General features: G+C 40.5%; 1 protein-coding gene across 1 annotated transcript in view; it reads left to right on the forward strand.

Moving 5' to 3' along the window:
* Positions 1 to 7,718: 7,718 nt before the first annotated feature.
* LOC108546630 (growth hormone-releasing hormone receptor) overlaps positions 7,719 to 12,370 on the forward strand; it is an 8,679-nt gene continuing 4,027 nt past the window's right edge. The window contains exon 1 of the mRNA XM_017898833.1: positions 7,719 to 9,070. Within this exon, the coding sequence (XP_017754322.1) occupies positions 8,779 to 9,070 (292 nt within the window). The 5' untranslated portion in view covers positions 7,719 to 8,778. The remainder of the gene's footprint in view (positions 9,071 to 12,370) is intronic.

Raw genomic sequence — 12,370 nt, forward strand, 5'->3', positions numbered from 1 at the left:
GCGAGAAGTAATTTTGACAGAAAACCCAATTTTCAATAAAAAAAATTGTAAATATTGCGCAACAATGACACATTGCATTGCACAACAAACGCGTTTCATATATCGCTCCATTTTTAGTAACTCTGAACTGTCAGCTGTCACGCTGTCACATTTTTTCGTTCACGACACTTTATCGTACAAATGGCGGGAAATTCAAACCTTGCGTGAATTTCGGGACACCCTGTACATATATCACGAACCCTCGATTAACGAGAAATCGTCGGAAACATCGGCCAAAAACAAACCCACGCAAAATCGATCCTTCCTTATTAATCTCTGATCCCATACCCGAAGAAGTTTCCAATCAAGAAATCGTCCATCGGACGGATTAAACCTTACGACCGGGTCGACAAATCACGGAGTTCTGAAAAAGACGTGGCCCGAGCCCCCTTTCCCTTAAGCCCGGGCATAACTGGAGAAATTCGATGGGAAAGTATTTTCTAGTCGCTTTCTTCTTCGAGAAAGATGTTATACATTTATCGTAATCCTTCCTCGCTTATTGTTTCCTGTCGAGGCGCCCTCGGAGGCATTAACAGGCTGCCTTTTTGCCGGTGATAGCGATAAATCACCGTGTCGGGACGGATCGAGAGGGAATAAGGGAAAATGAAGGAAAAGCGACGGAGAAGGTGCTCACGATTCTTTCACGATCCGACAAAAAGCCGACGGCTGGATTACCGTGTTGAATTTTTCGATCGTGCCTACAGTCGCGATTTGTCCACGATTCTGGTTATGGTTCGGAGGAAATGAGAACCTGAAATGGGAATTCGGTAGTGTAGAAGGGAAACATTGCAAGTGGAACTCCTTTAACGCGAGTTTTAAGGCAGGATTATGTTTCGGTAAAGGGTAATCGAAAATTTATTCGTCGTTTAATTACACGCTGGGTGTGTATTAATTTTTTGAAGGAATTTCGGGATTTTAAGTATGGGGCTTCTTGGAAGTCTCGGGGGTCTTGGAATTCAGCTGATCGACGTTCTTCGTTAATTTAATTTATGTGGTACGAAGGGGTTATTAATATTCGATAAGGACTATTCCCTATTTTTAATTATATTTTAAATTTCTCGAATGAGAGGTGTCTTAGAATGCTAAGGTGAAATAAGTGCGTCAGGGTGTCAGTGAGTTAGTCGTTAGAGTGTTAGAAGAGAGAGATACTCAGTTATCAGAGTGTCAGAAGAGAGAGAGAGAGAGAGAGAGAGAGAGAGAGTTTTCAGAGTGTCAGAATAGAGAGTTAATTGTCAGGAAATAGAGAGTTAGAAAATAGAGAGTCAGTTATCAGAGTGTCAAAAGGAAGAGTCGTCAGTTGTCAGAATGTTAGAAGAAAGAGTCGTCAGTTGTCAGCGTGTCAGAAAACAGAGAGTCAGTTGTCAGAGTGTCAGAATAGAGAGTTAATTGTCAGAAAATAGAGAGTCAGTTGTCAGAGTGTCAAAAGGAAGAGTCGTCAGTTGTCAGAGTGTCAGAGGAAGGAGTCGTCAGTTGTCAGAGTGTCAGAAAACAGAGAATCAGTTGTCAGAGTGTCAAAAGGAAGAGTCGTCAGTTGTCAGAGTGTCTGAAAACAGAGAATCAGTTGTCAGAGTGTCAGAATAGAGAGTCAGTTGTCAGAGTGTCAAAAGGAAGAGTCGTCAGTTGTCAGAGTGTCAGAAAACAGAGAATCAGTTGTCAGAGTGTCAGAATAAAGAGTCAGTTGTCAGAGTGTCAAAAGGAAGAGTCGTCAGTTGTCAGAGTGCCAAAAGGAAGAGTCGTCAGTTGTCAGAGTGTCAGAAAACAGAGAATCAGTTGTTAGAGTGTCAGAAGAAAGAGTCGTCAGCTGTCACAGTATCAGAAGGAAGAGTCGTCAGTTGTCAGAGTGTCAGAAAGCAGAGAATCAGTTTTCAGAGTGTCAGAATAGAGAGTTAGTTGTCAGAGTGTCGAAAGAAAGAGTCGTCAGCTGTCAGAGTATCAGAAGAAAGAGTCGTCAGTTGTCACAGTATCAGAAGAAAGAGTCCGCAATTGTCACAGTATCAGAAGAAACAGTCGTCAGTTATCACAGTGTCAAAAGAGAGAGTCAATTGCCAAATCAGTGAGAAGTTCAGCGTCTAGCATCTAGCATTGAGAACGTAGCTTCAATAAATCGCATTTATATTTTTAAACTACGTCCATTCTATTCCTGACCCAACATCCCTACAGTAATAAACTGACAATAAGTGGTATAATAGAAAATACGAAGTAGGAAATTAATAAAATATAGAGCAGAATTGAGTGGGACTCTAAATAATTTCATGGTCGTTTCACCGTCGCGTTGATTTATGCCAGCATATCTTTGTTATGATGTTTGCATCGAGTTTATGAACTTTATTTGCCAGAAGTGGTTATTTAGCACTTGACACCCATTATTGTCGCCCTACTCTAGATAATCAACCGATGCCAGACTGGAATAAATGTTCTTTGTCAAGCGGGGCTCCCATGGTTCTTTTATCGTTGTGTACTCGTTGTAATGATGTTTGCACTCGACACGTGAATATTGTTTACTACAAATATTTATTTACCACGCGATTCCCATTACTATTATCCTTCTACTTACGTAAATTAATCACAGTTTCTATGAAATCATTTAAAAAATTGCTAATTATTCTGATAGAAATACTAATTTTCGTTATCCATAGAAGCAAACACGTGTCAATTTTTAAAAATTTTTAAAGATTTATAATTTTTCTTCTTAAAAATTATATCAACCTGTTTGCTTTAGTTCTTTTGCTTTTGTTATTGAAATTAATAATAAATCGTATGAAGGAATTCTTGGAAACGTATTCCCGATGGAAGAGATTGCGTTGGGGTGCCTAAACGATGTCATTACAGTGCTAAGGACGAATTCTAGAATTGCACGAGAGTTTCAGAATATTAATTTATTAGTTCATTTATTTCTTTGTTTGCTTCTTAACTCAAGCTTGCAACTTGGTCCGTGACGTATTTTAACTTTTCTTATGCAAAATGCACTGCCTGTCGTTGAAGTTCCTTCGTTTGTTGTACTACACTGTATAACAAACTCTCCGTAAGAGCACAAAGCGAGCTGCGAATATTTAAGTTTCGTAGAAAGAAAAGCGGTACCATGGTCGTTAAGGATCATAAAGCAGAAATTGTTTCATTATGAAGGAACGAAACAACGAATGTTCGTTTTGATCGACGTAGTAGCGGATAATAAAAGATAATAATATCAGTGAATCTGAATGTGAAGCGAGCATCATACCATGTTTTCTCAAACGCCATGATACGATTAAACAGAATTCAGTATCCAACGGAATTCGGGAAATATAATATAAAAGACACGTCGTGTTAAACATAATTTTAAACAGAATTAAATTCCGTTATTATTTTCTGTGATTATTCATAAATTGTTTAAGAAGCACAACATATTCTTATATTAAATATAAATATATATATATAAATATACATAGAAGAATATAAACATATAAATACCTATATATATAATAAATATAATAATTTATATATAAATTAAATATATATTCCCTCTTCGATTGCACCACCGATACTCATGTATTTATGGTCTATTTACATAAACCATAGCTAAGTGGATGAATAAAATGAAGCTTCGAATAAAAAAATGTTATTCTTTTTTCTATTTTATACAGAATTAAATCCCGTTGTTATTTTCTGCTATTATTGATCAAATTTTTAATATAGTCAATAATAGTTATTAACAATTATTATTAATAATAATTGAATAATAATTATTAATAATAATATTTTATATATGGGTATCTATATGTTTATATTTTTCTATGTATTATTCAATTGTGCATAGAATTATTTGTATACCCCCTTCTCGATTGTACCCTTCTCGATGGTCTATTCACATAAGCCATAGCTAAATGGATGGATAAAACGAAGCTTCAAATCAAAAAATTTTATTCCTCTTTTATAATTAATTTTTGCATGCAAAATCAGCCTCTTCTCGGTTGTACTGTCGTTGCTGGGACACCTTGTATATTTATATATTCATTATCATAGTCCTCTGGTTATCTCTTATGGTTACCACATAACCTACTAATTTCATTAACCTGCATTTACCTAGATGATAAAAGGAAATGAAGCTCGAGCAAATTCGAACTCCTCTTCTCGTCAATTTACTGATCAGCAAACCTAACCCAATCTCGCAGACCAAATTACGATAAACGTGGTACCATTGAACACTGCCAAAATTAAGGTTGCCAAAGATCTGAGATATCAGCCTCGATTAAAGAGGTCGACGTTACAAGGCATTCATCAGCCCCATTAGGCTACTTTTTCCACTGGTCGCGAGCATCGATCGAAGGAGTTGCCACTGATAAAAAGCCAAAGGTCGATCTCCGTCACGTGTTCGATCATCGACACCTACGCTATCCCTGACGCGGCTATCGTCTTGATCCCAGATATCAGAGAGATCGTCAGACCAATCACTCGGCCATGTACTCCACGTCATCCCTGACTTGGCTATCGTCCTGATCCCAGATACCAGAGAGATCCTCAGACCAATCACTGGTCCATGTACACTGCGTTACATGCTCGGGATCATGAAAGTTAGACTGTAAGCTCTTGGTATTTGGGATGGAATATTGATATGGTATGGTCAAGGCAAGTTGCTTTCAAGTTTGAACCCTATTTGATGTCAGTGACTCGTTGTTTGACACCCAATGATGCGTCACTTGAGGGACCACCTGAACTGATGTCTAGGATTAAACTTTGACAGGATGTGGAAAAATCCTGTAGATAATAAACTTAGCTAAACCAAGTCAGATCCATTACCTAATAAATTATCCTCAAGAATCCACTTGGCTTTAAAAATGACTAAGGTCTCCACCTACAAACGTGTCATACTATGTCAGATCAAACCAAAACTCACAAATCACGTCACCTAATCAAAGATCCTGAAGAATCCACTTTCTCTGTCAAGAAAATCACTCAGATCCTTAACTACAAACGTGTACTTGCCATTAGACCCAACGCTCTCGTTGGCTCAAGGCGTTCTCATTGTGGTTCCAGATACCAAAGAGATCAACGGGATCCATCCATCGTGTAGCAGAGAGGAAGAAGCCAGAGTTGTGGCGAAGAAACCGGAAGAACTGTCACAGCTCGACGAAAGGATACGATCTTTGGAACAGGTAGTTGCTCAGTTCAAAGAGAGAGACGTCAGCGAGCATACTGTCAACGAGAAATGGGAACAGGATCGGTTACAAGCGAAACAAAGGGCCTCTATTTGTACCCTGTATTAATTCGAAAAATATTACTGCCGCAAGAGGAACGAGCAATACGGATAAAGCGGACCAAAGGCTTTTCAATATTTTTCTAAATAGAACAGCGCGTTGACGCGGATGAAAGGGACTAAGCTAATCCTGCACACAGGTGAGCGGAAAGCGAGGAATGTAGTATGGAAAAAGGTTTAGATAGCGCTGTATGCAACTGCGCGATACGGTTGGCAGATTGATGGTACAGGAAAGCAATGGGAATAAAGGAAATATAACGAAGCTGGTGTAAAAAGGATTCCAGAGGGTAAATTGCAAGAAGAAACGGGGTGGAATATCGCGAAACCGTGAAAGGGAAGCGAAGAAAGTCTTGGCAGACTGTTAGCCGGTTAGGTCTTCTGCTTTTTATTGCATCCTTTGTGACGAATCAGGTTTCGATTCTTGTAAAACATTTTCCAACCTTTCTGTTCTAGCATTCCCTGAGAACCTTCTAGGCAGCCTTTCAGACATATTTAGTCAAGTACGTTTGACACAATTTAGCTAGTTGACAGCTTATCGACTGCGTTCTTATTGTATTATTATTTCAAGTCCTTCGTAAGAAGATTTAATTCCTCGTATAAATTACTCTCAGAATATCGGTGTTGGAAGTTCACCTCTGTCTTCGAACTTCCCCCTCGTTAAAGATCGTTGCAGACTTCGGAACAGGTGGTTATTAACTGGGGGCGGCATTGGAGTACGTTGAATGAGCCATAACTTGCCAGTTAAAATCTCAAACTTCTTGCAGCGTTGTTCCAGCCGGGAGACCTGTCATTATCCCTAAATCTATCAACGGCACGAATTCTCGAAAACTTCGTAACGAGCTTAACTGGCTATCCGATGTACCATCGAATTTCCAATTACACCTTTCCCAAATGTACAAATGAATCTGCTCCCAAACGAAACTAAACACCTGGACCTAACCTAAAATCGAGACCAGCAGACACGAGGTGACCGAGGAGAGGACAGACTCACCGGGGAAAGAGCGAAAGTGGGGAAACGCGAGTTCGCAGAGCGGGAAAGAAGAGCAACGGCCACGAACGATAGCAGAGCAACCGGACAAGAATCAAACGGTGGAAAAAGGAAAAAGGAGAGGGGGAAAACAAAGGAACGGAAAGAGAGATCGCGGTGAAAGGGGTAAAAGCGTGACGAGGCAGGTGAAACAGGGTGCAGCGCCGGTTATGGGAGTGAGTTGAACGCAGGCGGAGGATAGATAAGGACGAGCAGAACGCGCTGGTAGAGGAGCAGAGAGAGGATAATGGTGGCGCATGCTCCTCCTCGTTGTGCACGTATCGTAGACCAGGCAGTTGCCCTCGTCGGCTCCAGGTACACGCGAAAATCCATAACGCCGCTGTGTACCGTCTCCTACGGCCGTTGACAGACTCTGCTGACAGGCCAGAACCTCTCGACCAGCCGCCGCGGCGACCGTCGCCACGCAGCTTCCTCGAGTCCTACGCGCCGATCCTCCGGAGCTGCCTCTTACGGCTTCGAGCACGTGTCTCTGTCAGTCGCGTGACACTGCTCGCCGGCTAACTACGCAAGCATCCTCCCAAGACGTTCTTCGTTCCTTTTCAAGAGCATCACTACCAATTTTACCTTCGATATTACCTGTTTCGAATGGTACTGAGGTAGAGAGAGAGAGAGTTGATAGCGAATTGGAAAAAAGAAGAAAGAAGAAACAAGAATTGAAACCACAGGAAGAACCAGAGGACACCTATGGTACTCCATCGGGAGCAATAAATGTATAAACTTCGAGTGCTGTCAAGAAGAAGAAATCAGAAGCACGAGAAACCTTAGGGCCCTGTGAGGATTCCAGACAAACATCAGCGAAAGTTTCCCGAGAAGATACATCTCTACGTGCAATTTGTACACTTCGCATCAACGAGAATGTACCTCGAGAGGATCTATGACGACGTCTTGAAAGAGGTATCTAGCCTGAAAGATTCTCGTCGAAGAAGAGATTAAACGACCAGAGTTGCTGACAGATTGACACACGGATGAATTAGAGAACGAGTTCCGTGGAAGTTTTGAAACTCATTTGCGAAGCTATCGACTATTGATTATAAGGGACTCTGAACTAGCTTGCGTCTTCGAAGGAGGCGGTAATAAGCCCTGGTGTCGACGAACCGTTCTCTCTCCGGAGTTGAAATCGGGGACGAATACGCGCGTGAACCGAGAGAGCCTCTTCAGAGGTCCTTCTAGAGTTCCCACTGAGAGTTTCTTGATAGTCTTGGCGAAACTGACACGGTATCGAATCGTTGGTCGATCGAAGTGTCGACGAGGCCCTTTGTTCTTGGCTCTGGGTGCGATCCACGAAATGTTAACACGCGAACAATAGGCGAACTTGGTCTTCGACTGCTGGTCCTCGGTCTGACGAACGTAGTTCGGTAATTGGCTCAGCTTTTCAAGCAGAACGTCGAATAGCTGCTAGTCTCGAGCTGGAATGCTGGTTATTTCACGAACGAAGATAGCAGAGGGCATTAATAAAGAGCGTGGAAACGCAGCTAGAGGCTGAAAGCTTCCCCAGAGCGTAAGTCAATCTCATTCCGTCGTGTTCCTCGAAATTACACAACCGGTTCTTCCCTTGCTGAGGGACTCTGTTCAACGAGAAGCTGCCCAGACTGAAGAGCTCTGGTGAAATCTTGCTGCCGGATAAGGGGACCTCAAAGAGCTACCCTACGCTCTGTCGTGCTATCTGCTGCTCAGAGGATAGAATTCGATGAACCCCGGATCTATGTGACCCGTATCGCGGAGAACCCAGGAAACTTTATTCGATCGAGATGTAAATAGATATCGGATGAAAGCTCCTCGTCAAGGCCTCGTGTCACGTATCAACGAGAATTGACAGGATAACCTGCGGCAGATCTTGGGGGTAAAAGACTCGTGCGTCAGGATTAGACATTCTTTAGGATCCACTTGCCGTTGCGTCTGCCCCGTACAACTGGACCAGAGCAGAAAAGGGGTCCTCGAGGATTAACCGACCCTCCTTTAATAGCAAAGGATCTTCGTAGGATCAGCGGCATTAGTCGGCGAATCTTGTGGTCGTTCAAAGATATCTCCAGTCTCGTTCCCAGGGGAGGAGGCATCATACGGTGAAATAATAGCGTGTCGGTGAAAAATAGAGTCTCACAGACTAAGCGTCTTTATAGGAGCACGCGGGCAGAATACTTCATCTGGCATTGACAACCTACTGCGTGTCAGAGATTCCGTGCCCTCCTCGTCGTTCCTGATCGAGTCTGTCGACGTCTGAAGCGTCGTAATATCAAAACGATGTCAAAACGTGTCACCGCGAGAGCGCTCTAGAATAGCGATTGAACTTAACCCGGTGATCTGAAGCTTGGCAAGAGAAATTTGACGGTTCCACGAGCCTCTCCAGGTGCAGAGGCAACGAGAGGTCGATGTTATTTTAATCTTCCCTACGATTCGATCGAATCGATCAACGAGTCCGACTTAGATAAGGAGCCAAGTTGCTTTCGCGATCAAGGGGTGAGCAATGGCCTGGCAACTGGCTAACGAGACCATCTTCGACACCGGCAATTACGTGCTGAACGCTCTGTACTATATCAACAAGTTAAACAAATCGGTGAACCCAGAGGCGATCAAGTGTCTGGAACGCAAACACCAGGAGGAGCTGCAGCAGTTGTCTCTGGAGACACAGCAGACGGATCAACAGGGATGTGAGATCAGCTGGGATTCTTTATTGTGCTGGCCAAAGACACCGCCTGCAACCCTGGCCACTCTGCCATGCTTCGAAGAGCTGAATGGAATACGCTATGACAGCACACGTAAGTGACATGTCTTATTTGGCATTACCATCGCTTTTTGCAGGCTTGCGAATAGGGGTTCCCGCGTGCAGCGGAATGCTTAATGGAGGTTAATGGTTCACCCTAAGACCACGTTTTCACGTGGTTCCTTGCACGCTATCGTACAAACGGGATCTCGAATTAATTATTTTTTAAATAATTAATAATAAGCAAAGACACTGCTGTTCGTGGGAAATATTTTGGATAGGATTTTGGAGCTTTTTTTGTAGCCTTTAGAGTCATTATATAGGGGGTTTATATCGCGAATTAATTTCCTTAATTGCATTTTATCCCACCAATTTTCAGATTACCTTCGAATCGTAGCGATTTTTCAAAATTTTATTTAAGTACAAGCTGCATCGCGGATTAAATAGGAAAATTGAATTCGATAAAAATTCTGCTCGGATAGCAGCCCCTAATGATTCGTCTGCCTGCGATGTGCCATATCGGAGGAAAGTTGTTTCAATTACTTTAATGGCCACGGAAGGGCGCAGGACGAATTAAAAATACGGTTTATTCGGTGACAAAAAAATTTCGAAAATGAAACGGGGGTATAATACTGACTGTGTAATTAGTCGTAACCCGGAAGTTACGCGTTTCGTCGAACCTGGTAATGTGATTGAAGATCCACTGTTCTCCTCCATTTTGTTTTCCACTGAAAGCAAAGGATTCTCGAAACGATACGACCAGGATTCTGCTTCGAATTATTGTTTAATTAGGATTAGGTCTGCTCTTCAGGAGCTGCACAGTGATTCGATTTCTCAGAGCTCGGAAGGTTAAAATAAGAAAGGATTGGCTGGAAGGGATTCGGGTCAGCGGTTTAAAGGGGAAGAGTTCGAGACCTTGCAATAAATCCTCATCCCTGAATTTTCGTCAATCCCTGAATATTTGACATAAGATTTTTAGCCACGAGAGTTGCCTCTCTGACATATCGACGTGACATCGATATATTTTTGGAATTTCATACGCGTGATATTTCTTAATTCCTGTTCTATGGAAACACTATGTTGCACTTTCATTTTGTTTTATATTATCTATCTTTATTTCCTATTTTGGAAATTCAATTCTTTTCTAGTAGAGTTATTTATTTATTTACATTTACACCGTGAATGATGTTTATATGTTAGAAAGTAAATAGGTAAAAGGATGGAAGAGAATATCAAATATGACAGGTTCGAAAATTACAGGTGTTTCTGAAAGTATAGTGATTTATTGAAACGCCATTTGAAGATGGAAAAAGGAGAAAAGAAATCTGCTATAAAGTGTAACAAAATTTCAAGATTTAATCTACAGATTGGTTCTGATTCAAAATTCTATATTATATTTTGCACGATCAGTTATTATTGTATTATATATACAACAAAGTTTTGTTAATAATATTTTTATTCTTCGAGATGAAAAAGAATCATAAACTAATATTTTCCTCTCATATTTGGCACCCTAACTTCGGTCTTCATTAATACTGAGTGTAACAACATTTGATTCTCATAGTTTCTGCTTTACCTCACTATTTAAGCTACAAATGAATACCAAAATTCTGTACAGTATTTTGTTAATAATATTTTATCCTTCAAGATCAAAAAGAATAACGAATTCTCCTCTCATAATAATTAGCACTAAAATTTTGATTTCTGTCGTTCCTGATAATTAACCAATTAGTACATCAAATAACAAATACTAAAATTCTGTACTGTACATGATCAGTATCATTTATCATTATCCAATGTCATTATCCTATACATACAACAAAATTTTATTAATAATATTTTATCCTCCAAGATCAAAGAGAATCACGAACTAACATTCTCCCCTTATAATAATTAGTACTAAAATTTTGATCTCTGTCGTTCCTGATAATTAAGCAATTAGTACATCAAATAACAAATACTAAAATTCTGTACTGTACATGACCAGTGATCATCCTATTATACATACAACAAAATTTTGTTAACAATATTTTATCCTCCAAGATCAAAGAGAATCACTAACTAACATTCTCCTCCGATAATAATTAGCATTGAAATTTTGATTTATGTCGTTCCTGGTAATTAATCAATTAGTATATCAAGTAACAAATACTAAAATTCTGTACTGTACATGACCAGTCACCATTCTATTATATATAAAACAAAATCTTATTAATAGTATTTTATCCTCCAAGATCAAAAAGAATAATAATAATAACTAATATTCCCCTCTCATAGTAATTGGCGCTAAAATTTTGACCCCTGTCGTTCCTGATAATTCACCAATTAGTACATCGAATAATTAGTACATCGAATAACAAATTTATATTTCACCTTTACCTTTTTATCTCGCGTTGTTACCAGAAATTATAAATTCCCCATTATACGTCCATCCTTATTATTTCCCCCGGCTTATGCCTTCCACGTATCCCGCAACAAAATCTTATTACCGTGATGCTTTTGTTCCCCGATTACTTTCGTCTCTCAAGGATTTAAGCTCGTCCGGAAAAGAACAATTGCATGCAAATCCTCGTGGAGATCGTCGCGAGGTACAGCGTGCTTTCGCAGAACCACGCCATTTGCATGATCTTTACAATTGCACAGCTGGAATTGCTGTTCGTGTGAACGTTTTGGTCCAAGGGTCGTATCCTGGACGAAGCTCGCGTTTTAAAGCGGCCATCAGCGTCGCCGGAAGTCGAGGGCTTTGTGGCGAACGCCATTAAAATTCGAACGCCATCAAGTTCGATTAAATCGTCGAACAACACCGATATTCGTCTCATTATTATTATTATTATTATTATTATTATTATTATTATTATTATTATTCTCATTATTATTCTTTCATTTTAAAAATTTTTAACGAGTCGAAGAAAGAACGGCTTCTTTCATCGCGAGATACTAGTCGTTGCACGGTTTATCCTGCACGAAATCATGCGATTTTATATGCTCACCGTGGCGTGAAATTGAAAAACACACGATCACGACGGGTTCGCGAACACTTTCGATGAATATCGACACTCGGTAAATAAATGTCGTTCGCATATAAATGACGGGGAAAAAGAAATGACGAATCGATTCGTAGTGTACCAGAGTGCGGAAGGATATTTCAGTGGGATCGAGATTTAAAATTGAAATCTTGGCGATAACGCGATGCCGATATTTAGAATTTGTTTTTTAAAAAACGGGACGCGTTTTATTTCGTTTCGTTGATTTTTAGCAGAGATTGGCGAATTTCTGGTTTCTACGATTATCGAAGATGTGTGTACACGTGTGCGAGTGATTGGGAAAGTAGTATAAGTCGCGTATTTCTCGTCCT

Source organism: Eufriesea mexicana, unplaced genomic scaffold, assembly GCF_001483705.2.
Source record: "Eufriesea mexicana isolate 0111107269 unplaced genomic scaffold, ASM148370v2 scaffold739, whole genome shotgun sequence".
Taxonomy (NCBI): domain Eukaryota; kingdom Metazoa; phylum Arthropoda; class Insecta; order Hymenoptera; family Apidae; genus Eufriesea; species Eufriesea mexicana.